This window comes from Equus asinus, chromosome 14 (genome assembly GCF_041296235.1).
Source record: "Equus asinus isolate D_3611 breed Donkey chromosome 14, EquAss-T2T_v2, whole genome shotgun sequence".
Lineage (NCBI taxonomy): Eukaryota > Metazoa > Chordata > Mammalia > Perissodactyla > Equidae > Equus > Equus asinus.
In genome coordinates, this window is record NC_091803.1 from 14,609,813 (window position 1) to 14,635,398 (window position 25,586).

Here is a 25,586-nt window from a genome sequence, read left to right on the forward strand (position 1 = left end):
GCTGGAGCGCCCCAGCGGCGAGGTGGCCACGTGCGGGACTTGGGGCGCGGGGCCTGGGGGGACTCCTGGAAATGGAGGCTGCCCGCAGCCCCCCAGACGCCGGCTTGGCGGAAAGCCCTCCCCGCTCGGCAGGAGGGGGCCGACTAGGGAGGGACCGCAGTTTAGGGCCTAGGGGGCCACGTGACCCTCCCCCAGGAATGCGGTGACGTCACCGGGGGCGTGGCTGTCCCCAAAATTGGGGAGGAAGGGGGAAAAAAAGCCAGAAAAAGTTTCTTTCCTGGAGTCCCGAACGCGGTGTGGGACAGAAGAAGGGGTCCAGGCCAGAGGTCCGGGGCTCCGTGGGACCCTGACTGCCGTCGGGAGGCCCCCGTACCAGGCCATGTCGGGGCCCACCTGGCTCCCCCCGAAGCAGCCGGAGCCCGCCAGAGCCCCCCAGGGGAGAGTGCTCCCCCGGGGCGCCCCAGGGCCGCCGCCAGCCCCCGGAGCAGGTAAGGCAGCCCCATTGGGCCGAGGAGGCCACCTCTGCCCGGCGGCTCCTGCCTCCCGCCCAGCCTGCCCGCCGCCCCTTCCCCGAAGCCCGCTGGGACCAGCCGCCCCTGCCCTCTCGCAGCCCTCCCCGCCTTTCGCCCCATTCTCCCCATTCTCGGAGCCCAGGTGCGGGGGGGAAGGGGAGAAGAGGAACCCAAGAGGGCGGCCTCCACAAGTGTCACCCTCGTCTCCTTCCCCATCCCCCCTCCCTCTCTCTCCCCCCACCCCAGCACTCCAGCCCCACCCCAGGGTCAATTTTTGCCCCCTCCCATCTGAGCAGTGTTACCAGGCTCCGGGGGGACCAGAGGATAGGGGGCTGGCCTGGGTGGGGTGCCATGGAGCACCCCAGCGCTCACAGGTAAGAACCGGGATTGGGGGGTGGGGGTGGGGCAGGAGAAGAGCCCGTGGGATTTGCCTTCTCCCTGCTTCTGCTCCATCCCCAGGGGCTCCCCCCAGACCGAGGGGGCTTACGCCCAGGAAGTCTGGATGCTGAGATCGATTCGCTGACCAGCATGCTGGCTGAGCTGGACGGGGGTCGTGGTCATGCCCCACGGCGGCCTGACCGGCAGGTGACTCCCTTGTCCTGCCCCAGTCCCTCCCCTGCTCCTTGTCCCCTGCCCCCCACCCCCAGCCTAGTCCCTTCTCTGGATTCTCAACCTGGTCCACCCCCCACCTCCACCTCGTGGAAGAAGCTGGGCCACCAAAACTTACTAGGTTGTCAGTTACTCGAGGGCGGGCCCTTGATAAAAACCAGCACTTACCTGGGTCCCACACACATGGGTGGGGGGTTTCCACAGGTGTGTGTCCTGGAATGGGCCCAGCTCACTCCTTCTGGTCTCCATTTCTCCCCAGGCTTATGAGGCCCCTCAGCCCCCTGCCTACCGCACGGGCTCCCTGAAGCCGAATGGAGGGGGTGTTCCTTCCCCACCGCTCCCAGCATCCCCTTATGGGGGCCCCACTCCGGCCTCCTACACAACAGCCAGCACCCCTGCTGGCCCTGCCTTCCCTGTGCAAGTGAAGGTGGCACAACCAGTGAGGGGCTGTGGCCCCCCCAGGCGGGGGGCCTCTCAGGCCTCTGGGCCCCTTCCAGGCACCAACTTTCCTCTCCCAGGCCGAGGTGAAGTCTGGGGGCCTGGCTATAGGAGCCACCGAGAGCCAGGGCCAGGGGGTAAAGAGGAGGTTGCGGGGGTCTCTGGCCACGCAGGCGGAGGAAGAGGAGGCGGGTATGGGCCCCAGGTGAGCCCCGGTGCTGGGATTTGGGGTCCTCACAGACAAGAGGATACTGATTGGGTGGGGCTTGGGTGGTGTTTAATGTCCTGGTCATCAGAGGCCTTGGGTGTTGGAGCTCTGGATCCCCCAGGGGTGTGGGCAGGTCAGGAAATACAGGAGGGAGGGGACTAGAGCTATACCCTGGCTCCTCAAGGTGTGGCTCTGGACCCTGGGCTGAAATGTTCTCAGAGGAGCTTTCTGGGTAGACGTGTTTGGTCACCCTCAGTGATTTTCACAGTGTCGGGAGCTAGAAGGAGGGCCGAACCCCTGATTCTCACCTCCCAGGTCCCCCTGAGCCAGCCTCCCGAGGAGGAACTTGAGAGGCTGACCAAGAAGCTGGTGCACGACATGAACCACCCGCCCAGCGGGGAGTACTTTGGTGAGCTGACCCGGAGGGTGGGGTGGGAAGGGGGAGGTGGGGCTGGAGAGTCAGAGGGACAGCCATCCAGCTCCCCAGCCTATGCAGATTGACGGTGTCCCTCCCTGTCCCCAGGCCGGTGTGGTGGCTGCGGAGAAGATGTGGTTGGGGATGGGGCCGGGGTTGTGGCCCTGGACCGCGTCTTCCACGTTGGCTGCTTTGTGTGCTCTACGTGCCGGGCCCAGCTTCGGGGCCAGCATTTCTATGCTGTGGAGAGGAGGGCGTATTGTGAGAGCTGCTATGTGGTGAGTGGTTGGGGCGGGCAGGAGGCAGGGGGCCTCCATCCAAGGTGGGAACTAGATGTCCAAGCCCCAAAGAGGAACTGAGCTTGAAGCTGGGGAACTAAAACTGATATACAAGAAGGGAGGGATTAAGTAAGTAGCTGAATACTGGCTGCTGGAGGGAAGGATAACAGCCCATTGCAAATGTGAGGCATTTATTTTAGAGTTAAGGGAATGTGTTAAATTCCCACCACACCCCTGTGAGGCACATATTACCACTGAAGGAAACTGAAGCTCAGAGAGGTTAAATTTGTCCAGAAAACCACAGTGCCAAGACTTGCCACCTTTCACTCAATCACGTGCGGCGGATCCATGAACAGATAGGTGGGCTGGCAGGATGCTTGTGGGGCTGCCATGGGTCTCCTAGCCCTCAGCCTTCCTGCCTGCCTTCCCAACAGGCCACTCTGGAGAAGTGCTCCACATGCTCCCAACCCATCCTAGACCGGATCCTGCGGGCTATGGGGAAGGCCTACCATCCTGGCTGTTTCACTTGCGTGGTGTGCCACCGTGGCCTCGACGGCATCCCTTTCACGGTGGATGCCACTAGCCAGATCCATTGCATTGAGGACTTCCACAGGTCAGGCTGGGTCCCCCACCTTTGTCTCAGGATGTCTGGCTTTTCCCATCTTCCTCATCGCTCCTTCATGTCTCAGTACCAGCCTCTCCCGTTTCCTACCCCTGGCTATGCCTCATTTTTGTTAACATCAATCTCTTCCCCAAGATCCAAGACCATACCTCTGGCCTCTCCTGTTCCCTTCTTTATGCCACCTTCTCTGGGCTCCACTGTTAGTCCTCTCCAGCCCAGCTTGACAGCCTCTTGGTTCCCCTCCATCCCAGGAAGTTTGCCCCACGATGCTCAGTGTGTGGTGGGGCCATCATGCCTGAACCAGGTCAGGAGGAGACGGTGCGAATTGTTGCTCTGGATCGCAGTTTTCACATTGGCTGTTACAAGTGCGAGGTCAGGGGGCCTGGGCAATGGGAAACGGGGTTCTTGGGGTCTGGGGTGCTGGGTATGGGAGAGAACAAGGGAGAAGGAATCCAGCGGTTTGGGCCTGATGGAAAGCTGTTGCTTCTTTCCCAACAGGAGTGTGGGCTGCTGCTGTCCTCTGAGGGCGAGTGTCAGGGCTGCTACCCACTGGATGGGCATATCTTGTGCAAGGCCTGCAGTGCCTGGCGCATCCAGGAGCTCTCAGCCACTGTCACCACCGACTGCTGAGTCTTCCCAGAAGCACCCTCTGTGTTCTCCGTTCCCACGACCACCCTCCTTGACATCTGCCTTTACAGCCTTGTCACCAAATGCTATCTCCTCTTCCTCCAATCATGAAATAATAATCGCTCAAGAGTTTACAAAACACTTTCAAGTCTGCTGTCTCATCTGATTTTCAGAGCAGCCCAACACAAGCACGATCGTTGCGACTATCTGCATTTTTAGCTGAGAAGTGACTTCCTCAGATTGCATGGTTCCAAAATGGCAGAACCAAGCTCAGAACCTGGGTTTTCTTAGTCCTGGTCCAGTTTTTTGCAACTCTATCATACACTTTTTTGAATGTAGTTTGGTCTAGACACCAAACACTAGACACTGGTCTCCGTGCCGGGAGCAAAGCTGCAGCAGCATGCTCCGGGGAGGCAGCATTCCCTATTCTTAAGCCTTTCCACTCAATTCACTGAGCAGGACGTGGTATTATCTCTGGGGTGGTGGTGCGTTTCATCTGGGGCAAGCCAAATCCTGCCTGTCTCATCAAAGTACTGGTTGGGAATAAGACTGAGATTTGGCCGTTCTGCTTAAAGATGGGGCGCCTTTGTCGGAGAAGAGCAGGAACAATGGGTTTTCCACGGAGCTCACACCGAGTCACCAATAAAGGCTGGTTCTTTGGTGGGAGCACAAAATGGTGGGAGGGATGCTTTAAAATGGTTGCTCCATCATGCTGAGCGAACGCATTCCCCAAGCCCCGGCGCTGCGCGAGGAGAGGGGCGCAACCACCCAGGAGGAGGTTAGAAGGCGCCCGGAGCAAGCGCGGGCCGGACAACGGCTGGATGGGAACTGGAAAAGACCCAAGACCAAGCCAAGGAAACGTGGCCGTCGCCCTCGGCCCGGAGAAGCGCCCCTTCACGCCCAGAGGGCTCTACCGCCCTCTCGAGGCGGCGCTTGGTCCAGCCGGCTTCCCGTAGGTCTTCTCGCTTGCGCAATTCTCGTCCTGGAAAGCGTGCGAGACTTCCGGGTCCCCGCCCCTTCCCGTCATGCCCCGGTGCTCCCCGTCCTTCCCTCTTAGGTTTAGTTCCAGCTCGGGCCGCGCGGGGGCCAGTCTGCTGTTGGAGGCGGTGTGTCGCCGGTGACGCAGGCGCAGCGCGAGCGGCGCGCGCCGACCGCCCATCGTCGCTGGCCCACCTTCTTCTCGTCGCCTCAGCCCCCTAGCTGAGGGCCCCGCGTCTCCCTCTCACCCTCCTCACCGTCCTCGTCGCGCGCCCGAGGCCGGAGGCGGGCCCAGGTCGCCCGGAAAGCCAGCCCGCCCGAGCGCGAGACTAACGGCCGCGGCCGCTCCCAGGTGGGGGAGGGGAGCGCCCGGAGAGCGGGGCCCGGGGCCCGCGGGGTGGCGGGAGACCCGTGGGGACGAGCGCCGCGTCGGAGCCGCCGACCCGCCGGAGAAGAGGGCTTAGGATGGCGGGGACGGCGGCTGGCTGGCCTGTGCGGAGCGGGGCGGGCGCGCTGCTGCGGAGGGGCGAGCCTTCCCTCCCGTCATTGTTCGGTGCCCTGACCGCCCCTGTCCGGGCTCCAGGCCCCCTGCGACCGCGCCATGGGTGACAGTGATGACGAGTACGATCGCAGGCGCAGGGACAAGTTTAGAAGAGAGCGCAGCGACTATGACCGTTCCAGGGAGAGGGATGAAAGACGGCGAGGGGACGATTGGAATGACCGGTGAGACGCTGCTTTTCCTCAGTTTTGTGCCCCTGTCTCGTTCTGCTGTCCTCCATCCTCATGGCGCTGCCCTTGTAATTTTATCAGGGCGGACCAGGTGAGACCTCTCGTTGTTGGCCGTTTCCTGCGGTTCAGCCTATTTGCTGTTAGCCCAAGAGCTCGCTCTGGCTTGGTTTTGAAATGTCCGGGAGATCAAAGCAATAGAGCTAAGAGAGTTTTGAGTATGAAAAAGCAGTGTTTATACGTGTACTTCAAATGTGCGCATTTTAGTGTTTGTAAATTATATCTCGAGAAGGTGGATTGGAAAAAAGTCATACAGAATTGGCTTGACGGGTGAGGTTGTCAGACCAGTTGCCTGGCAGAATATGGTGAAATTTCTTGTGATTGTCCTGGCTAACATCAGAAGGAGTTCTTTGGAGGGTGATGGTTGGGTTAATTGATTAGGTTTGAGTCAGCTAGAGATTAGCTTTCTGGGATGTTCTTGAGTTAATTATAGTTAAGGTGTTTCCATTAAGAAATGTCTAACGTGTTTTTAAATAAAGTAATCAAGATGAGAGGAACTGTGGAAGACTTTTTTAATATAAGGGACATCATAAATATCCAATGAGCTGATGGCACTGGCTCCCTTTGGATTACCAGAAAAAAAGAGTTTGAGGTGACTTACTGTGATAACATTTGTTCATTCAGTATTGTTTTGAAAAAGTGACTAAATCAGTCAGTCTGTCCGTCAGTGAATCTCTTCATCGTGGAGGCTCTATGTGGCTCTTTGTTTTCCTTGGTATTTTCTGAGAAGGAAGGAAATCAGAGATGCTCTTCTGAATTCTGAAGATGGATAAGATGTGGTTATTGCCCTTGAGGAGTTTACAGTCTGGGGCTTGAAGTCAGGGACAGAATGGCCTTGGGTATATGCTGCGAGTGAGTGTGTATGAGAGATCGTTATGAAGATGGTAAGCGCTGAGGGAACAGATCTTCTCAGGGAGGGGAGAGCTGCAGGAAAGCGACACTTGGCAAGACTTGGAAAGACGAATGGGAATTCCCCAGACACAGGTGGCGTGAACAGCTTGGAGTTGGGGACATAACGCTGTGTGCAGAAAAGAGCACATATTCTAATGTTTTTTAGAGTGGTGGTTCTGAGTGTGGCCCACAGACTGTTCAGGATCTGTGAGGTTACATCTGTTTTTATGCTAACGCTAAGGGTGGTATTGTCGTTTTCACCGTAGGGACATTTACATTCTTGATGCTATAGCATTGGTGAAAGAAACTGCTGGTGCCTCAGCCAATCCACTTTCACTTAATGTTCTTCATGAAGCAGTAGAAATTTTTAATTTTATTAAATTGGATTCTTGACTGCCCACCTTCCTCTACTTTATATGTGGGACGCCTGCCACAGCATGGCGTGCCAAGCAGTGCCATGTCCATACCTGGGATCCAAACTGGCGAACCCTGGGCCACCGAAGCAGAACAAGCACACTTAACTGTTGCCCCACCGGACCAGCCCCCCCTTTTTTATTTTTATTTTAAAGATTGGCACCTGAGCTGACATCTGCTGCCAATTTTCTTTTTTTTTTTCCTTCTTCTTCTTCTCAAAGCCCCCCGGTACATAGTTGTGCATTTTAGTTGTGGGTCCCTCTAGTTGTGGCACGTGGGATGCCACCTCAACATGGCCCGATGAGTGGTGCCATGTCCGCGCCCAGGATCCGAACCAGTGAAACCCTGGGCTGCTGAAGTGGAGTGCGCGAACTTAACCACTCGGCCATGGGGCCGGCCCCTGTACATCGTTTTAGTACACGTGATGAATGAAAAGTATGCGTAAAGCACTTCTGCATACAGGAGTACAGTGGCTACCTTGAGGAAGAGTATTTGTGGGATTGAGTTGCGAGCTGAACTATTTTTTTTGTGGGATGTCATTTTTACCTGAATGAAAGACTGTCAAATAGTGGTTATTCATATTTGGGTATTTGACAGACATTTTCTTGAAAACAGACTAAGAGAACCTGTTACTTCAAGGAAATTTGTCAGTTTTGTTGCAAGTGGGAAAGTGAAACATTCCAGTGAAAACTGAAATTTTGGAAAACTTGTATCTACCAGTGTGAGCTTGACAGTATCCCATTACTTAAAGGCTCTTCTGAGGAGATACGTAGTGATACTAGTGAGCATGATGTTTTGATATTGTATAAAAAGATGTGTCAAGATCCATTCAAAGAGCCAGGTAGAACAATAGATTCGAATGTAGCAGAGTACAGAATGTTCATTGATTGGGTTTCAGATTCAACATGGCAGCTAGCCTTTAAGAAGCTCTTTCGTCAAGTTTTGGGTGGTATGGAAGAATGTCCCCAGTTATCTGAAAAGGCTCTTCAAGTATTCCTTTTTCCAACTATGTATCTGTGAGGCCAGATTTTCTTCATGTTTTTCAACCAAACAACATATAACAGATTGAATGTAGAAGCAAATGTGAGAATCCAACTGTCTCTTAAGCCAGACTTTGGAAAGATTTGTAAATGTAAAACAATCCACTTTTTTCACTGAAGTTTTTTTGGAAATAGGCATTTTTCATAAAAAGATGTAGTTTATGTTAATATTTAACTTCAAAATTAATAGGCATTATTTTTTTCTGTTCTGATTTTGAGTATAGTATTCAAATGTGAGTAGAATTATGGCTAGATATAACCCACATAAGCAAAAGCTCTTTATTTATTTATTTTTTGAGGAAGATTAGCCCTGTGCTAACATCTGCTGCCAATCCTCATCTTTTTGCTGAGGAAGACTGGCCCTGAGCTAACATCCGTGCCCATCTTCCTCTACTTTATATGTGGGACGCCTACCACAGCATGGCTTGCCAAGTGGTGCCGTGTCAGCACCCGGCGTCCGAACCAGCGAACTCCGGGCCACCAAGAAGCAGAACCTATGGACTTAACCACCGCACCGCTGGGCCGGCCCCGCAAAAGCTCTTTAATCTTCAACAATTTTTAAGAGTGTAAAGGGATCCCAAGACCAAAAAGTTTGAAACCCACTGGGTTAGAGCAAGGATTTCCTTTTTCTATTTCGTTAAGATGGGGATGGAGGTGATTTGTGACGGTTAAGACTGGTGGAGAGGCTGGAATGACACCCAGGAACCAAGGTTTTGAACAGTGTTGTGTATTTAAGCAAGGGCATTTAAGCAAGGGCATGGCATCAGCAGATTTGTGTTTGGGAAAGAGCACTTTGACAGTAGAGAAGGGGGAGAGACCAGGGGCTGGTAACCAAAACCAATGCTGCAGTTACAGGAGGAATGACCAGGATCAGGCACATGGGCTAGGGCACAGTGTCTGGGGATGGCAGGGAAGAGGACAGTTTTAATAGGCTTTGAGGCAGAGGATCAACAAGCTTGTAACAAATAAGGGTGACACTCGGTGACTGGATGCGTGGTGATAACGTTGATATAACTGAGAGTGGACAAGGAGGATGGAAGCAAGTTTGGGCCCATAGTGGTAGAAATAATAGGCTCAGTTGTGACATGCGCAACGTTAGGTGACAGTGGCTGTCTAGCGGGGGATTGTTGATGTTGGTCCTGAGCTCAGGAAAAAGGCCAGACTGGAGGGAGAGTTGGAGAGCCATCAGTTTGTGGGTAATGGCTAAGTGATGGAAGTAGGCAAGGGTCTTTTTCTGTTTGGAGAGTAGTTTCATGATTTTAGGCTTTTAGTCTGGTGTCTCAGATAGGACAGGAAGTCCCTGTCCAGGAGTGTAAACTCAGGTTATCTAGCGGTGCCTTACTTACTGGTGCTCGTCCTGGTCTCCAGAGAGTGGGACCGTGGCCGGGAGCGCCGCAGTCGGGGTGAATATCGCGACTATGACCGGAATCGGCGAGAGCGCTTCTCTCCTCCCCGCCACGAGCTCAGCCCCCCGCAGAAGCGCATGCGGCGAGACTGGTGAGATGGCAACAGTTTCCCTGTCTCCTCTCCTTGCTCTCAGTTCCCCCTGGGCCTCCGCTGTCTTCCCTCACTTCTGCTGAGAACTTTATGTGTCCTTTCCTTTTCTCAAACTTGCTGTAAACCCACCTTCTTGTCCCTTTAAACCTTTGGGCAAGAGACCATGTTCCATATGCCCTTCCCTGTGTCGCATCCTCCTTCGTGCTCTGGGAGATGATTCCTTCTCTGTCTGACTTTTGTGTCCCCCCACCCTCAGGGATGAGCACAGCTCTGACCCATACCACAGTGGCTATGAGATGCCCTATGCTGGGGGGGGTGGGGGCCCAACTTATGGCCCCCCTCAGCCCTGGGGCCACCCAGACGTCCACATCATGCAGCATCATGTTCTGCCTATCCAGGCCAGGTAAAGACCTGGGATTCGGGGGTTCCTTGGGAGAAGGGAGTTGGTAGGCTAGGGGGATGGACTGGGGTTGCTACAGCCTGTGGCTGGAGCCAGGAAGTGGGTTAGGCACACAGAGCAGAGCCTGGGGGGGGTGGTAGCAGTTGGTGCCTGGGGTGATGTCCATGGTGGGCAAAGGAAGGGGGCAGCTGGCTACCTTGGCCCCCCCATCCCCCACCCTCTTCCCCTACAACCAAGACTTCCTGACCGGGCCCCCCCCAGGCTGGGCAGCATTGCAGAGATCGACTTGGGTGTGCCACCACCGGTGATGAAGACCTTCAAGGAGTTTCTCCTGTCATTGGATGACTCTGTGGATGAGACCGAGGCAGTTAAGCGCTATAATGACTACAAGCTGGATTTTCGAAGGCAGCAGATGCAGGATTTCTTCCTGGCTCATAAAGATGAGGAGTGGTGAGTGCCCCTACCCTCCTGCTGTCTTTTCCCTGGCATGTTTCCCCTGGCCCCGCCAGTGGAGCCTGCAGCCCTGTCCTCTTCCCATTTTCCCCAATCCAGAACTTCCTGGGGGTGGGGGATGGGAATACAGCAGCACTGGCTGATGGGTTCTCCTTGTCACTTCAGTGTCTGCCACGGCCCCCCATCTCCCTTCCCCACTGTCCTCAGTGAGTGGGACACCTCCAGGCAGCTGGCCAGAGCCACCTGTTCCCCTGGGGCAGCAGGCAGACTGCTTCCCACTTGCTGATATTGGGTCATTGTCATCCCTGATCGCCGGGACCCTGTGTGGCTGTGGCGTCCTCCCAAAAGCAACGAGTGAATCCAGACAAGAAAAGCAAAGATCTCAGGGTCGTTTGACAGAAAAAGAATTTTAATTTTTTTCCTTTTGTGGATGTTTTAATTTTAATCAACCATCTTTTCCCCCCTTCCTGCTCCTCCTCCTCCTCATCCTCTTTCTGCTCCTCCTCCTTGAAAAGAGCCAGAACTGGGAACTACACCCGCCCATCGACGGAGCTCGGAGCAAACCCACCTCCACCCCCACCATACCCAGCCCATACATGAGCCCCCTGGGCTGACCGCGCTGCCCCGGCCAGGCAGACAGGCAGGGCACTGCTGTGCACAATGCAGCGGTTTAGCTGAATGTGATTGCTCAGGCAGTTAGTCAGTCAGGGCCCCACCGCGGAGTCCCGCCGGGGTGGGGCATCCGGGCCGGGACGCCCCAGCCAGGAGCCAGCCGGTGCCCACCTGCCAGCATGGGCCCTGGGCGCGGCTAGTTAAATCTTGAGCTCTGTTTGACCAAGCGGCCAAGGTAAAGATCCTGGAGGTGACGCCTGCGGCTTTCCTTTGCTCTTATTCTCAACTCGTGGTTCTGTTCTGTCTTTCACTGTCCCCTCTTTCTTCTCTCTCTGTCCCTTTGTCTCAGTCTTTCATGTACCTTTCATTCTTTCTCTGTCCCTGTTCTTGCTCCCTGCCTAACACTTCCTTCCTGATTTACTCTGTTGTTGTTTCTCAGTCTAATCTTTAGTTTTTCCCTTTGTTTTTGATTTCTGGGACTTTTACACTTTCTCTTTCTCCTTTTTCTCATATTCTTTAATTTCTTCTGTTTTTTCCCCCAAGGTCCTCCTACTTTAAATGTTCTCTTTTCATGCTCCCCCTCCCCCCTCCTCTCGCTCTCCCTGTGGGCAGTACCTAAGGTTATAAGGGCACTTTCGTTTCTTCCTTTGGTCTCTCCCTATTCCTTTACCATCTGCTTGTCTTCCCAAGGGGGGAGAAAGGTATCCTGCCTTTTTGGCTTTTCCTATCTGGTGCATTTCAGGTTTCCCTCTGTCTTCCACCTAGGGATGGAGGGAGTTGGTGGGAACAGTCCTTTTAATGACTCTAGTTTGGGGCTGGCGAGGAGAGGGAGGTTCTTTGGAGCCTGTATTTCCTAAGCCTTCCTCTCAGAAGCTTTGGGAAACTACACTTTTTAAAGTTAGTGTTTCCCAGAGACTTAAGGCAATCAGTCTGCCTCTCCAGTCCTGGCCTAGCCCTGTAGTCATTGCTCTTCCCAAATCCAGAGCTCTTAGTTCTTGGCTCTCCCCCAAATCTTCTCCGAGCATAACCTGTGCTTCCTTTTGGGGGTATTGGGTGGTTCTAATGCACCGCTCTCCCCAGTCTCTCTGCTTTTAATCTTTTGTGGGTGTGAGAGGATGGGGGCTATGCCCTAACTTTCTTGGGCCCCTCCCCATGTCCTGGCCCTGGCCTCCAGTGACTATTTTGTCTCTTCCCTCCTCCCTTCCTTCCCAGGTTTCGCTCTAAGTACCACCCAGATGAGGTGGGGAAGCGTAGGCAGGAGGCCCGGGGGGCCCTGCAAAACCGCCTGAGGGTATTCCTGTCCCTCATGGAGAGTGGCTGGTTTGATAATCTTCTCCTGGACATAGACAAAGCTGATGCCATTGTCAAGATGCTGGATGCAGGTGTGTGGATTGGGAGAGGTGGGGGTGTCTGGTGACCAAGGTCTTGGTTGGGAAACAGAAGTAGGTTGACACAAAGCCAAAGGCTGAAGGCCAGGGCCCTTGGATTGTGACCTTTGCTCCCTTTGTTGGTAGCTGTGATTAAGATGGAAGGAGGTACAGAGAATGACCTACGCATCCTGGAGCAAGAGGAGGAGGAGGAACAGGCAGGAAAGCCCGGGGAGCCTAGCAAGAAAGAGGAAGGCCGGGCTGGACCAGGCCTGGGGGATGGAGAGCGCAAGGCCAACGACAAGGATGACAAGAAAGAAGATGGCACACAGGTCCGAGTGCTGGGCCTCTGGGTGCTGCCTGTGAGGGCCTGGGAGGAGGGAGCTGCCTGGGTGGTGGTGGGCTCCAGAGAAGCTGGAACTAGGGGGTTGTGTATTGGGTGGAGGAGAGGTGAATTTCTGGGCTCAGTTGTAGAGGATGGGAGGGGCCCTCTGATAGAGGTTGAAGGGAACGTCGACATCCTCAGTGATTGTCTCCACCTGTAGGCTGAAAATGACAGTTCTAGTGATGACAAAACTAAGAAATCCGAGGGTGATGGGGAAAAGGAAGAGAAGAAAGACGACGCTGAGAAAGAAGCCAAAAAGGTAGGGTAGCTGTTGCATGGGGTCACTGGCAGGGCTGGGGCCTCCTGTCTCCTCACCGCCTCTGGCTGTGGCTCTCACAGAGCAGCAAGAAGCGGAACAGGAAGCACAGTGGTGAGGACAGCTTTGACGAGGGCAGTGTGTCGGAGTCCGAGTCGGAGTCCGAGAGCGGCCAAGCAGAGGAGGAGAAGGAGGATGCTGGTGGGTTTTACTTTCTGTTTCTAGTCCATTCTTTCCTACTGAACAGGTGGGGGGGTGAGAAATTGTTGGGGGGTGGGGGTTTGACAACCTCTATATCGTCCACTGCAAAATCACCGATAAAAATTCATCAACTCCCACCACTTCTGCTTAGAAGAAGCACTCAAGGAAAAGGAGAAGCCCAAGGAAGAAGAAAGGGAGAAGCCTAAGGACACCCCTGGGCTGGAGTGTAAGCCCCGGCCACTGCATAAGACTTGCTCTCTCTTCATGCGCAACATCGCCCCCAACATCTCCCGGGCTGAGATCATTTCTGTGAGTGGCGAAAATGGTGTTGGGGTGGGGCTGACAGCTAGGGCACGGCTGGGACAGGATGATCTGGCACTGCTTCTGACACATATCCCTACTTCTCTAATAGGGAGGCCCTCTTTCCATGGGCCCATGCCCTTCGAGGGCTGACCCTGACGGCACCATTTGCTTTCGAGTGCTGTTATTCTTAAGCCCTTTATTGGTTTTTTCTTGCCCGAGTAAAGTTGTAAAGGCAGTCCCCCAGGGTTCCGAGAACATGGGGAATGGAGGACGAAGTGAATCCCTGAATCACTAAATGGGGTTTCTGTTCCTCTGCTTTTCCAGCTTTGTAAAAGATATCCAGGCTTTATGCGTGTGGCACTGTCGGAGCCTCAGCCCGAGAGGAGGTGAGGGATGGAAAGAAGTGTGACCCTGGATTAGTTGAAGAAAAGGTGCAGGGAAGGTTAATGGCCAAGAACATCTGCACCCCAGGATTATGCTGATGTTTTCTTTCTTGTATAGGTTTTTCCGGCGTGGCTGGGTGACCTTTGACCGCAGTGTTAACATCAAGGAGATTTGTTGGAACCTGCAGAATATTCGAGTGAGTGTTGGGAGTGGGACTATTTTGAGGAAGAGAAAGTGGGGCGCTCCATGCCGCACACACCTCTGATTCCCTTGTTCGTTGATTGCTTCATTCATTCTGCCCCCTATTTCATCCATTCAGTCTGCTCACATTAACTATATACTTCCATCTCTGGGCCAGGCTCTGGGCCTGTGACCAGGAACAAGACACGCCTGGTCCCTGTCCTCAGGGTGCTCACGGTCTAATCACTCTGCCCTCAGTAGGGCCAGCCTTTGAGTTGCCATTTCTTGGGCAAGTGTTGGTAAGCTCTCTGTTCCCTCCAGCTCCGAGAGTGTGAGCTGAGCCCTGGCGTGAACAGAGACCTGACCCGTCGCGTCCGCAACATCAACGGCATCACCCAACACAAGCAGATAGTGCGCAATGACATCAAGCTGGCCGCCAAGCTGATCCATACGCTGGACGACAGGACTCAGCTCTGGGCCTCTGAGCCCGGGACACCTCCTCTGCCAACAGTCAGTCACTTCCCATGGGGCTTTTTCAAAAGCAGCTGATACCACCTCATGTGTGGGCACCTCTGGCATTGATCCTTATACCCACCCGCTTGTTTGCCTCTGTCGGGGAGCACCTCTTGCTTCCAACAGAACAGACTGGCATTAGTGATGATTTGTATGTTAGGGTGGACCAAATACAAGAATGAAGACAAGTAACGAGGCAACGATTATAGTTAGGCCGAGTGGGCCCTGAGCTCCTGCTGCACCTTGCCTCTCACATGAGGGGGGCTTCCTAGGCTGCCTACCCTGAGGGCTTTTCTCTGCCTCACTTGCCCCATATCTCCCTTCCTCCCAGAGTCTGCCCTCTCAGAACCCAATCTTGAAGAATATCACCGACTACCTGATTGAGGAAGTGAGTGCCGAGGAGGAGGAGCTGCTGGGGAGCAGTGGGGGTGCCCCCCCTGAGGAGCCCCCTAAGGAAGGGAACCCAGCAGAGATCAACGTGGAACGGGATGAGAAGCTTATCAAGGTGCCAGCGAGAGCAGAGTGTGGGGTGTGCGAGAGCCTGGCTCGGGGCAGCAAAGGGGCCAGAGTGTGGTGAACTCACGGCTTCTTGTTTCTCTTAGGTTTTGGACAAACTCCTTCTCTATTTGCGCATTGTGCATTCCCTGGATTATTATAACACGTGCGAGTACCCCAATGAGGATGAAATGCCCAACCGTTGTGGCATCATCCATGTTCGGGGGCCCATGCCACCCAACCGCATCAGTCATGGAGAAGGTGAGCTCCCAGCTCCCCCCGCTCCTGATTCCCCTTTGGTCTCCCTTTCTCCCCAGCTGCCTCTGGTCTTAGTTCTCCTCTGGAGGCAGTGCTCCACCACCCTCTTGTCTAATCCCATTTGTATTCCTTGCTTCTGGCTCCCTTCTCCAACCTGCTGTCGGTTTCTGTTCCCAAACCACAGTGCTAGAGTGGCAGAAGACATTTGAGGAGAAGCTGACTCCGCTGCTGAGTGTGCGGGAATCTCTTTCAGAGGAAGAGGCCCAGAAGATGGGTCGCAAAGACCCTGAGCAGGAAGTGGAAAAGTTTGTCACCTCTAACACCCAGGAACTGGGCAAGGATAAGTGGCTGTGCCCTCTCAGTGGCAAGAAATTCAAGGTCTGGAATGTTAGAGAGTTGTGTGTTAAAATGGTGGGAGGTGGGGGTTGAGCCATGAAGCCGCCTCAAGGCCTGGGGAGGAAATTGCTTAGTGGGATTGGTGAGAGGGGAGGTTGATTACCCTTCCAGATTGGGTCTGGGGTTACGGAAGCCCCACTGCTGCTCTGTTCTGACCCTCTCCTCTTTTCACCCAGGGCCCTGAGTTTGTACGGAAACATATCTTTAACAAGCATGCAGAGAAAATTGAGGAAGTGAAGAAGGAGGTGGCCTTTTTTAACAACTTTCTCACTGATGCCAAGCGCCCAGCTCTGCCTGAGATCAAGCCAGCTCAGCCACCTGGCCCTGCCCAGAGTAAGATACGATCCGTGAGAGTCTGCCACATTCCTCTCCCTGGACCATTGAGACTCCTGGTTCTCCAAATCTGTCTACCCTACGCTCAGGCCACATTCTTAAAAGCCAGTTGTCGTTTTCCTGTTGTCTCCGTGTGTGTGTCCGTCCACCACCCCCCCCCCCGCAGTAATTCATGTCCCTGTCCGTGTTGTACTCCCCCCAGGCCTGACTCCGGGACTCCCCTACCCACACCAGACCCCCCAGGGCCTGATGCCCTATGGTCAGCCTCGGCCCCCCATTTTGGGATATGGAGGTAAGCATAAGGGGGAGCTGAAAGAGTGGCTTGGTGGTTGTGAGGGGCTGGTAGAAAGAAAACTTAGCTGGGATGTAGTTGAGGTCATAGTTTTCCAACTCAACACTGATCTTTCTCATAGCTGGTGCTGTGCGCCCTGCAGTCCCCACAGGAGGGCCTCCATACCCGCATGCCCCCTATGGTGCTGGCCGAGGGAACTATGATGCCTTCCGAGGCCAGGGAGGTTATCCTGGAAAACCTCGAAACAGGTGAGAATGAGCCAAGATGCCCAGGCTTTCTTGCCTCTTCAAACTCTTTCAGGGACCCTCAACTCTCATGCCATCTTACCTCTTTCTTATCTCACAGGATGGTCCGTGGAGACCCACGGGCCATTGTGGAATATCGTGACCTGGATGCTCCAGATGATGTGGATTTCTTTTGAGCCGCCTACTTTTCCTTATTCCTGATATCATCTGTACTTCTGACTGCCTTGTCCCATCCAGCTCTGAGAATTTTTTGTACGTTCAGCCCTACTGCCAATAAAAGCACTTCCACAGACTCCTGACTGACTATATATTATGTATTTCCCCAATTCTCCCCCAAATTGGCTGGGGCCATGGTTAGCTGGGTCTTGCCTCTTTATTGAGCCCAAAGGGCGCAGGCTCTGCTTGGACTTCCTGTTCCTGGGGGGCCTGACATCAAGCAGCCTGTGCCTGAGAGGCGGGTAGGTGAATGTGTATGGGGCCAGAGACCCAGTCTCAGTTCTGGAACCTTAGCCTCAGTCCAGGGCGTGCTGTTGCTTTTTGGCGTTATGGCTGGTCAGACACAGGTTGTAGAACGAGTTGGGGTCAAAGGCTGTGCTTACCTCTCGCCAGCCCACCCACCCAGCAGTCTGCAGTTCAGTGGAGTTTTTCGGAGCACCCCAGCAGTGAGGGTCCAATACCAGGACGTAGGCTTCAGTGTCTGGCCCCAGACAGACTCCCAGCAAGGCCTTGGACTGGGCATCCGCATCGCCCCCAACCATGACAGGCCCTCCGCCCCCTGCGAAGTGGGAGTAAAGCCTCTCCAGCTCCCTCTCAAGCCCGGCTCCACGGGGCACGTGGCATAGGCGCCCCTGGGGCCCTCCGAAATGGTCGAGGCAGAGGCTGGCCTCCACACAGCCGATCCAGCTCCGGGAGCCCCGGAACCCGGGGGGCTTGTCGCCCATGTCCTCCAGGGCCGCCTGCACGGCAGCAACCCCGGGCACGCCCGCGGCCCGGCCCTCTGGCCACGAGCACAGCGTCTGTAGAGTGCGGTAGCCGCAGCCCCAGCCCCGGTCGTCCAGGCCGTCGCAGCCGTAGTGATAGTAGAGGTAGTGGCCCGAGAGGACGGCCAGGCGAGTGGGGTCGCGGCCGGGTGGGGCTAGGCCCACATGGACGTCCTTCAGTGGCTCCAGGGTGGCGGGCGGGAACGGCGGGGACTCCGGGGAGAACTGCGGGCTCCGGCGCTTCCTCTCGGCCCCTGGTCTCGGGGTGGCGGCGGGCAGGAGAGACCCAGTCAGCAGCGGGGCGACGGCGAGCCGCAAGGCTCCCACAATGCACCAACGCGCCCGTGCCGCCGTTCTTACTGCGCAGGCGCGAGCTCCACTTCGTGGGGCGGGGCGGCACGCGGCACGCGGCGGCGGCGGGACACGGGTGCCTGCGCCTCCCTGCGGCGAGCCGCAAGTCTGCTGCCTCCGGCGCCCACCCCTCCGGTCGCTCGGCCCCGGTGGTTGAGGCATCCTGCCCTGGCCCCCGCTCCCCAGTCGCGCACACTCCAGTGGCTGTAACGGTTTATTGGCGGCCCAGAGGGGCGAAGGCACCGCGGGGGACGGGGCTCGGCCCAAGACATGCAGAGGACGGGGAGCCCCAGGGAAAAGTCGGGGTGGGCAGAGCCTCGGGCTCCTCTGTGTTCCATCCCAGCCCTTAAATAAATAGTATATACAGCTAGGGGGCCGGGCGGGGCGGGCAGGGCGGGGGACGTGGGGGTCCCGCCTGGGTCACAGGTCGGAGCAGCGATCCTGCTTGCTGTAATGGTCAAACTGGTTCTTCCAGTGCACCATGTAGGAGCTCCAGCGGTGGAACTCGGCCTTCCACTGGCGCTCCGCCTCGTCCAGCGTGTCTGCGGCCAGGGCGCCCGGCAAGTGGGTGCGGGGAGGACGGAGGGAAGGTCCGGGAACGGACATGGGGGTGGGGGGCGTGAGTGCAGGGAGGACACGTGGGAAGGTGGAGAGAGGATCAGGAGGATAAGCAGCAGACAGGACCGGCGGGAGGATGAGGGTAGAGGCGGGGCCAGAGAAGGACGGCGGGAAGGAGGAGGGAAGGGGAGAAAATGACCGGAAGACAGGAACAGACGGGATCAGAAGGGGGAGGGTCCATGGTTGGTGGGGAAAAGAGAAGAGACAGAAATGGTTGACGGTTATAGCCTCACTGGGGGGTGCTAATAGCCCCAGGTCCTCCCTGTCCCCCCAACACCGGGCTCAGGTTCCAAAGAATCATTTTATAAAAAAAGAAAATTGGCTTTTTCATTTCCATTTAAATAACAAAGGCGTGTAGGTCCCTGAGACGGGTCATAGGTCACCCCTCTATCCCTGGCCAGTTTGAGTCTCGGTTTGAGGAGGGAGGGGGCTCTGGGTCGGAGATCCCTGAGGGGGGTCCCTTCCCCACGGTCCAACCACTCCTTAGAGGAGGGGCCCCCTGAGGCCGGAGAGGGAAGAGGCCGTGGTCACAGCCGCGGGAGCCAGGAGAGGAGGAGAAAGAGGAGGAGAAGGAGGGGTAGGGGGAGGCCGGGCCTGGGCCTCGGGGCAGCCTCCCCATGGGCGGGGCCTGGGCAGGTGCTGGGAGCCTCCGAGGCTGGGGGAAGAAGAGAGGGGTTACACCCGGCCGGCTCCTCCCCTCTCTCTCTCCGCGCCCCTTTTCTCCCCCGTCCTCCCAGCCCCGGCCCGCTGGTCCCTGCGTACCGGTGGCGCTGAGCAATTTGGGGAGGAAGCGGTTCCAGAAGGCGCAGGCCTGGGCGCGCAGCCCCCGCCGCACCTCCAGCGGCCGCAGGTTCAGGCTCACGTACTGCTGCGCTCCCGCCGTGTACGGTGGCCACTGCGGGGCTTTGAGCTCCCGGGGGTCATTGGGGTCCCTGCGGGAGGAAAGAGAAGGCTCAGCCTCAGGCAAGCCTGCCCCGCCCTGGGGGCTGGAGTATAGGAGGAGGCAGACTGCTTCCTGACCCATGCCCTCCTCGGCTCCATGGTGAACCCTAGCCCCTCCCTCCCGCCACCTCTTTAACCCTTCTTTCTCTTCTCCAGTATCCCCATCATCTGGACTCTGCCCCTTCCTCCTGCCCTCCCTTAGTCTCTCCTCTCCCTTTCCCTCAGTTTTTCTGCTCCTTCTTTGTCTGTGCTTCTCCCATTTAAAAAATTGCTACAATTTATTGAGCCCTTACTATGCAACCATCCTATCTCTACAAACATCACGGGTCCTTTTGACAACACCCATGCGATGTTGGATTTATTGTCCCCTTCTTCAGACAGGTAAACTGGTGTGTGTGCGTGCAGAAACGCGCACAGCTGATACTGGTCTGGTTGATCAGCTGTACAGGTCCAGCTCCTGACTCTCTCCTCTTCTATCTCTTCTCTCGGCCTCCCTCCGTCCTTGGCTCTTCAGGATCTGCCATCTCACCTGCCTTCCTTTCTGGGTCTCCTTTGCTGTGCTCGCTCCCCCTTTGTCTCCTTTCCTTTGTGAACTTACCCTCTCTCTGGCCCTTTCTGTCTGTCTCTGCTGCTTCCTCTCTCTGTTTGTCCCCTCTATGCCCCCTGGCTCCCGGAGGCCCTCCTCCCCTCAGCACTGCTGACCCTGTGCGGGCGAAGTTGGCCCAGTATCTCATCAGTCGCTGGGCAAATGTTCTCTCCTCGATGGTGTAGTTTAGCGAGGGTTCCAGGGGGAGCCCAAAGATGAACTCGATCTCGTAGCCATGGGGCACCCCCATCCAGAGGGGCCAGGAGAGTGTAGACGCACGGTGTTCAAAGATGTAGGCATAGACCCGAGCACCCTGGGCAGCCAGTCGGCCAGCCAGCTGGGCCACAGGGCACACGACGTTGTGGTCGCCCACCACGTCACTCATGGCCTCCCTCAGGCGCGCCGGGTCCTCAGGGTGCAGCCAGTCTGTATAATGCAGGACCACAGCCTCGGCAGCCAGGTCACTCGCCTGGGGGACCCCGACCCGCACCCCAGCCAGGAACTGGGCCCGGCTGATGAGAGACTCGTTGTCTTTGCTGAAGCCTGGGGCCCCGTAAACCAGAAAATAGGAGCCCTCATCCTTCACCACACCCACCAGCACCTGGGGGGACAGGATGGAGGGACGGGGGTGGGCACAGACAGACAGGCAGACAGAAACAGATGAACAGACAAAGAGCCAGAGAGATGAACAGTTATAGACCCAGAACCGTGGAGGCAGAGAGTATGAGATTGGGGAAGGGATGGAGAGAAAGAGAAAATATACCTACAATTCCTCTCCTCTTTCCCACTGACCACCCGGGGATTCAGCCCTCAGGGAGGAGGGGGTGGCCAGGGTCCCAGAAGCCAGGGGCTTTGGGAGCAGGTCTTGAGGAGCCCTCATGCCTGGGTCCCCAGGGGGAGGGGCTGCTGGGAGAACAGGCCTGGAAGAACCAGCTCCACCCGCTCCGGCCACTAGTCACCTGCAGGCTGTGGAAGTCTCCGGCATTGATGAGGGCCTCGGGTGTGTCACTGAGGAAGTCTCCGTCCACCACAGGCACAAAAGAGAAGCGGAACACGCTTTCCTGAGGCAGCACGTGCCACTCGTGGTCCACCAGGTCCTGAGCTGGCCGGGTCCGCAGGCAGGCAACCAGCTCTGTGTCATTGCCACCAGTGCCACCCAGGGGACAGCCTACGAGGCGGGCCAGCAGGGTGGCCCTGCGGCGGGCCTCGCCCACGCCCACCGTGGCCCAGGGCCCATTGGGCGCACCGCTCTGCAGCACAGCCCTGTGGAACAGGCCCCGGCTGGGTGGGGACAGCAGGTGCATGCCCACCGAGGCCGCACCTGCACTTTCCCCAAACAGAGTCACTGACATTGGGTCCCCCCCGAAGGCGGCCACATTCTCCTGCACCCACTGCAGAGCCAGCCTCTGATCCAGCAGACCCACGTTGCCTGGGGCCTCCCGGCTCCCCGGCAGGGCCAAGAAGCCAAAGGCTCCCACCCGGTAGTTCATGGACACCAGCACAGTCCCCTCGGCCTGGGTCAGGAATCGGCCATCATACACGTCCAGGGAGGAGGCCCCGCTGTAGAAGCCACCCCCGTAGATCCAGATGAGGACAGGGGTGGGGGATGCAGGCCGGGGGTATGGTGTCCACACGTTGAGGTAGAGGCAGTCCTCGCTCAGCTCACGGTTGGGGTTCCACATCTCGGTGCCCTTGAAGCCAGGGTACAAGGTGTCCACGTATTGGTAGCAGACACTTTGGAAGGCTGTGGCGTCCAGCACCCCCGGCCAGGGCCTCTTAGGCTCTGGTGGCAGAAAGCGACGGGGGCCCACAGGTGGCTCTGCGAAGGGGATGCCCAGAAAGGCAGAGACAGGGCCCCCAGGGGCCATAAGGCGGATGCCCCGCAGCCGGCCCTCATGTACTGTCACCAGCAGCTCTGGATCCTCCGGGCCCTCAGCCTCTGCCCCTCCTCCCAGGAGGAAGAGGAGGAGAAGAAGGAGTGGGGCAGCCAGGGAGGGCAAGTGGAGGGGACACCGCGGGGGCCTCATGGCTGCCAGGGCAGGCAGGCGTCTGCTGAGAGAAAGAAAGGCAGAGGGTGAAGGTCTGAGGCTGCTAGGAGGGAGAAGATTAGGTAACTCTCTTGCCCAGGGGTTATCACTGAGCTGCAGAGGAGGTGGGGCAGGTTGGCAGAGAGGAGGAGAGAAATGGAGGGAGGGAGACAGCAGAGACAAGGACACAGGCAGACAGGGAGAAACAAGAGGGCACAGAGATCAGGCACACACACACCCAGACAGACAAGAGCAGGGACGGTGCTGAGCCCTGCCAAGCAATACCCTTCCCTGTCCCGCAGAGAGCCCACCACCCTCACCTCCTTCCCAGGGCTGGGTGGACTGGGTTGGGCCCAGTGTGAGCAGTGCGGGCACCAGCACCAGAGGCCGCAGTCCACACACAGGTCCCCTGACAGGGGCGGGGCCCTCAGTGATGGGAGGCGCCCATGGGGGACCTTGCGGTGGCATGAAGGCACAGCCTCTCCTGCGTTGGCCAGGGCTGGGGCCCTGGGGGGTGGGTTGGGCATTCAGGGTGTGGAAGCCGCAGGTCCCAACCCTGCCGACTCCACATCCTGCGCCACCCTGCCAGGCCTCATCCACTGTCTGGCACAGCGTGCTGGTGCCAGCGGGTGGCGGTCAGCTGCGCAGCCCCCTCGCCTAGCCTCAGAGAAGAGGCTCGCCAGCCCTGGCCCCCCAGGACTCGAGCCCCCGTCCGTCCGATGCTGCGAGGCACGCTGCCGCCAGCGGGGGGCAGTAGAGACCCAGAAAAGGACGGCGCTCCCCGCCCCGAGTCCAGGAGCCTGCAACTTGGGGTGGGGGTCTGGGGGCTCGCGGGCATCGCAGGAGGGTCTGAAGGGCGAGCCGGGACGCCTGTGTTCTCGGAGCTCCGGAGATCCCCGGCTGCAGGGGCGGGGGCGCTATTTTTGGGCAGCAGCTGCTGCGGTTCCGGCATCTCCAGCCAAGGGATCAAAATTCCCCGGGTCGGAACTCCCCCCTCTGCCGGTGGTCACCCCTCACCCAGCCCCCGCCGCCCTGAGCTGGGGTGGTGGTGCTGGAGATTAACTAGGGAACCCGAGTGGGGCTAATTATAACTCGGGGCTTCCGCTGAGCCTCCCCTTCCCAAAAAATAGAGACGGAGTCCCCGCGTAAGGGGGACGCCTGGGCCTCGAAGGGGGCTTCGGCTTGGCGCTGCGCAGGGGCGCTGGGCGCGCGGGATCCGGGGGGGCCCAGCCCGGCGCCAAGAACCTGCGCAGCTCGGGTGCCGCCCTAAGCAGGGCGAGTCTTCCAGTGGCCCCACACTTGGGTGCGAGCGGGGAAGGGGCGCTCGGGGGTCCCGACAGGAATTCGAGAGGAGAGGCGGCGGCCGGCCCTGCGGGGTGCCGGCTCCCGCGCGGGCGACCGTAAGGATGCGGCGGCGAGGGAAGAGTTAAGGATGAGTGTGGGGCGGCGGGGGGCGTCGCTGGGCAGGCCCGGGGCACGGTGGGCGTCCCGTTTGGGGGCCTGGATCTCTCGGGGAGCGCAGCGTCCCTCGGACGCGGAACGGGCCGCGGGCCGGGGGGAGGGCCCCGGGCGGGGCGGGAGACTCACCTGAGGCGGCCGAGCCGGGCCGGGCCGGGCCGCGCCGGGAGCTGGAGGCGGCCGATGTTCCCCGGCGCAGGCTGAGCCGACTCTGACAGCCGCCGCCTCCGGCCCCCCGCACACACCCCCTCCGGGCCGCACGGCGCCCCCGCCCGCCCCCGTCCACTGTCTCCGCCCCCGCCCCTCCCCGCCTCCCGGGCCGCCACCTCCCCTCCCTCTCCCTCCCTCGGAGCCCAGACCCAGAGACCCCGGGGCCCAGAAGGACTCCAGTGACAGACGCCGACAGACGGACAGACCCGCGGTGACAGACGAGACCGAGAGACCCGCAGCGGCGGAGCAGACGCCCACAGTGACAGACGGACAGAAGCCCGCGGAGACAGACGCACGCAGACGGCCTCATGCAGTGACAGCCACAGACAAACGCAGTGACCGGCTTTCACAGACGGACGGACACACTCAGACACACTGACAGCCTCTGTCGGGGCTGGGTGGGGGGGGGTCCGAATAAATGAGCATCCCTGGCCACGACACAGCAGGGGTGGCATGGGAGGACCCCCTCAGGGGTCCGGGTGGCACTGGTGGAGAAAAGGTGACGTGGGACACTCCTGGGGCCGAGGGCACACCTGTGGGAATGAAGATATGGACATGAGATCACGAGTGGAAATGAAGGGGGCCCTCGTGGAAGGAGACCCCGGGGAAGGGAGAGGTGACTCTGGGACACCCGAGAAGGCAGGCCACCGTGGTAGCACGCGCACCGCTGCGGGGCGAGGCCGCATTCCGCCGCCCGCCGCAATGGAAACTTCCGGAACCCCCGCGGGTGGGTTTGCGCTGGTTCCCTGATGGGTGACCTCGGACTTTCGTCACCCGGGTCCGGTCAGGGCATGACATCACCAGGCCAGGCTCTCATTGGACGCCGCGACCGGCAGGTGGGAGCGGCCTGGCTCTGGCGCCCCCAGCCTGCTCCGAGGGGCCTGGGTGCACGGACCCCCACGTCCCACCCTCCAGGGGGACACCGATGGGGACGATGCGGCTGCAGCGGCGTCTCCACGCCCGAGGGGAGGGTGGCAAGTGTGCAGGGCGTGCCCGCGCGCGGGCGCCGCGCCGAACGACCTCCTGCTCCCGGGGCGGCCGGCTCGCCAGCCAGTGGCCCGCTGCTGGGGAGATCGGCCGGGCGGGCGAGCGTCGGGGCGTGCGTGCGCGCGTGCGGCCGTGCGGGGCGCTGCGTGGGGCGGGCGCGCGCACGCTCCCTGGCCGCCGTGAGCCCTGCGGCGCCCCCGACCCGCGTTCCCCGCCGAGAGGGCGCGGAGAGTCCGCGGACTCGAGGTCTCGCGGAGGGTCGCGGGGTCGCCGGAATCCGGAGACGTGCCCGGCCCTGGGCCGCGCGTCCGGCTCTCCAAGCTGGGCGTCCCCCATCCCGCCCCGCAGGAACTGGGCCCCGCAGGCCCGGGGACCCCGGTGGGTCCGCGTGCCGCTCACGGGCGGCGGCCGCCAGGTGGCGCCGTAGGCAGCCTCTCCGGCCTCGAGGACTGGGATGGGGCGGGGACGTTGCGGAGACGAGCCCAGCCGTCTATTCCCACCGTTTCCGCCTGCACTCTCCAGGCACCCCAGATCCCCTGCTTGGACGCGGAGGTTCCCTGCATCCGGCCTTCAGCGTCCTGGCCCGACTGGTTGAGAGCGCGCCGCTGATCTGACTACGTCCCCAGCCCCGCTCCCTGAAGAGCAGGCGAAAGGGCTGTGGGCGGGGGTAGGGATGGAAAACTGGACAGTCTTGTGTTGCTGCGGGAGAAGAGGATCTGAGGCAGGTTTCTCAGCGTGGTAATTATGAATTGTTAGAAAGCGGAAAACAGACTATCAATGAGTGAACAGAGGCCTACCCCAGTCCCAAGGCTGTAGGGACTTTTGACCCGTAAAGGCCCTGGAAGTGATGGGGGCTTGCCTCCCTGTCTCTCTCCAAAAGGGGCTGTACGATGCAGGCACCTCGCGTGACTCCTCTAATCAGGAGTTCCCAGGCTGTACCATGGAGATAGACCGGGCAGGGACAGCTTCTAGCCCAGGATTATCATGAACTAGTAATAGCTTAGAAGGTGATGGGGGCATCCATGGGAGGTGAGGACAA

The 25,586-nt window shown here is 58.4% G+C and overlaps 4 protein-coding genes across 15 annotated transcripts; 2 read left to right on the top strand and 2 right to left on the bottom strand.

The window, feature by feature from the left end:
- The first annotated feature begins 16 nt into the window (after window positions 1-16).
- Window positions 17-3,850, top strand: TRIP6 (thyroid hormone receptor interactor 6). Its single transcript, XM_044747777.2, has 9 exons — window positions 17-488; window positions 759-886; window positions 972-1,097; window positions 1,381-1,764; window positions 2,083-2,176; window positions 2,291-2,460; window positions 2,895-3,073; window positions 3,334-3,454; window positions 3,581-3,850. Exons 1-9 carry the CDS (start codon window positions 380-382, stop codon window positions 3,710-3,712), a joined length of 1,443 nt encoding a protein of 480 aa, XP_044603712.1. The 5' UTR covers window positions 17-379; the 3' UTR covers window positions 3,713-3,850.
- Window positions 3,851-4,754: 904 nt separating this feature from the next.
- On the top strand, window positions 4,755-16,680 carry SRRT (serrate, RNA effector molecule). Of its 4 annotated transcripts, none has more exons than XM_014853941.3 (20): window positions 4,755-5,039; window positions 5,271-5,410; window positions 9,187-9,315; window positions 9,572-9,718; window positions 9,977-10,165; window positions 11,993-12,162; window positions 12,295-12,479; window positions 12,693-12,791; window positions 12,872-12,989; window positions 13,141-13,298; window positions 13,617-13,678; window positions 13,794-13,872; window positions 14,178-14,366; window positions 14,701-14,874; window positions 14,972-15,125; window positions 15,307-15,500; window positions 15,695-15,851; window positions 16,042-16,143; window positions 16,265-16,391; window positions 16,489-16,680. In XM_014853941.3, the coding sequence occupies exons 2-20, from the start codon at window positions 5,289-5,291 to the stop codon at window positions 16,562-16,564; spliced, it is 2,631 nt and encodes an 876-aa protein (XP_014709427.1). In that variant the 5' UTR covers window positions 4,755-5,039; window positions 5,271-5,288; the 3' UTR covers window positions 16,565-16,680. The 4 variants fall into 4 exon arrangements, with proteins under 4 accessions (XP_014709427.1, XP_014709429.1, XP_014709428.1 ...); XM_014853943.3 differs by having other exon boundaries at window positions 16,054-16,143; XM_014853942.3 differs by having other exon boundaries at window positions 13,144-13,298.
- An 8-nt stretch (window positions 16,681-16,688) lies between these two features.
- On the bottom strand, window positions 16,689-17,927 carry UFSP1 (UFM1 specific peptidase 1). The gene has a single exon (XM_014853945.3). The coding sequence runs from the start codon at window positions 17,879-17,881 to the stop codon at window positions 16,901-16,903; it is 981 nt and encodes a 326-aa protein (XP_014709431.3). The 5' UTR covers window positions 17,882-17,927; the 3' UTR covers window positions 16,689-16,900.
- Window positions 17,928-18,121: 194 nt separating this feature from the next.
- On the bottom strand, window positions 18,122-24,360 carry ACHE (acetylcholinesterase (Yt blood group)). 9 transcript variants are annotated; one of them, XM_070484363.1, is made up of 5 exons: window positions 23,767-23,923; window positions 20,825-21,914; window positions 19,982-20,466; window positions 19,100-19,269; window positions 18,122-18,261 (listed from the first exon to the last, which is right to left on the bottom strand). In XM_070484363.1, the coding sequence occupies exons 1-5, from the start codon at window positions 23,868-23,870 to the stop codon at window positions 18,140-18,142; spliced, it is 1,971 nt and encodes a 656-aa protein (XP_070340464.1). In that variant the 5' UTR covers window positions 23,871-23,923; the 3' UTR covers window positions 18,122-18,139. The 9 variants fall into 9 exon arrangements, with proteins under 9 accessions (XP_070340464.1, XP_070340468.1, XP_044603706.1 ...); XM_070484367.1 differs by lacking the exon at window positions 23,767-23,923 and adding an exon at window positions 23,480-23,609; XM_044747771.2 differs by lacking the exon at window positions 23,767-23,923 and adding an exon at window positions 23,480-23,597 and having other exon boundaries at window positions 20,825-21,917.
- Between the last annotated feature and the right edge of the window lie 1,226 nt (window positions 24,361-25,586).

Bases quoted from the DNA above. Each gene is read 5' to 3' on its own strand.
- TRIP6 (XM_044747777.2), top strand. From the start codon at position 380: ATGTCGGGGCCCACCTGGCTCCCCCCGAAGCAGCCGGAGCCCGCCAGA. The intron at 2,177-2,290 runs GTGAGCTGACCC...CCCTGTCCCCAG, and splicing joins GCCCAGCGGGGAGTACTTTG to GCCGGTGTGGTGGCTGCGGA. The intron at 2,461-2,894 runs GTGAGTGGTTGG...CCTTCCCAACAG, and splicing joins ATTGTGAGAGCTGCTATGTG to GCCACTCTGGAGAAGTGCTC.
- SRRT (XM_014853941.3), top strand. From the start codon at position 5,289: ATGGGTGACAGTGATGACGAGTACGATCGCAGGCGCAGGGACAAGTTT. The intron at 12,792-12,871 runs GTAGGGTAGCTG...TGGCTCTCACAG, and splicing joins CTGAGAAAGAAGCCAAAAAG to AGCAGCAAGAAGCGGAACAG. The intron at 12,990-13,140 runs GTGGGTTTTACT...ACTTCTGCTTAG, and splicing joins GGAGGAGAAGGAGGATGCTG to AAGAAGCACTCAAGGAAAAG.
- UFSP1 (XM_014853945.3), bottom strand. From the start codon at position 17,881: ATGCCTCAACCACCGGGGCCGAGCGACCGGAGGGGTGGGCGCCGGAGG.
- ACHE (XM_070484362.1), bottom strand. From the start codon at position 23,870: ATGAGGCCGTCTGCGTGCGTCTGTCTCCGCGGGCTTCTGTCCGTCTGT. The intron at 19,270-19,981 runs GTCAGCAGTGCT...TTCCTCCCGCAG, and splicing joins GCCAACTTCGCCCGCACAGG to GGACCCCAATGACCCCCGGG. The intron at 18,993-19,099 runs GTACGCAGGGAC...TTCTTCCCCCAG, and splicing joins CAAATTGCTCAGCGCCACCG to CCTCGGAGGCTCCCAGCACC.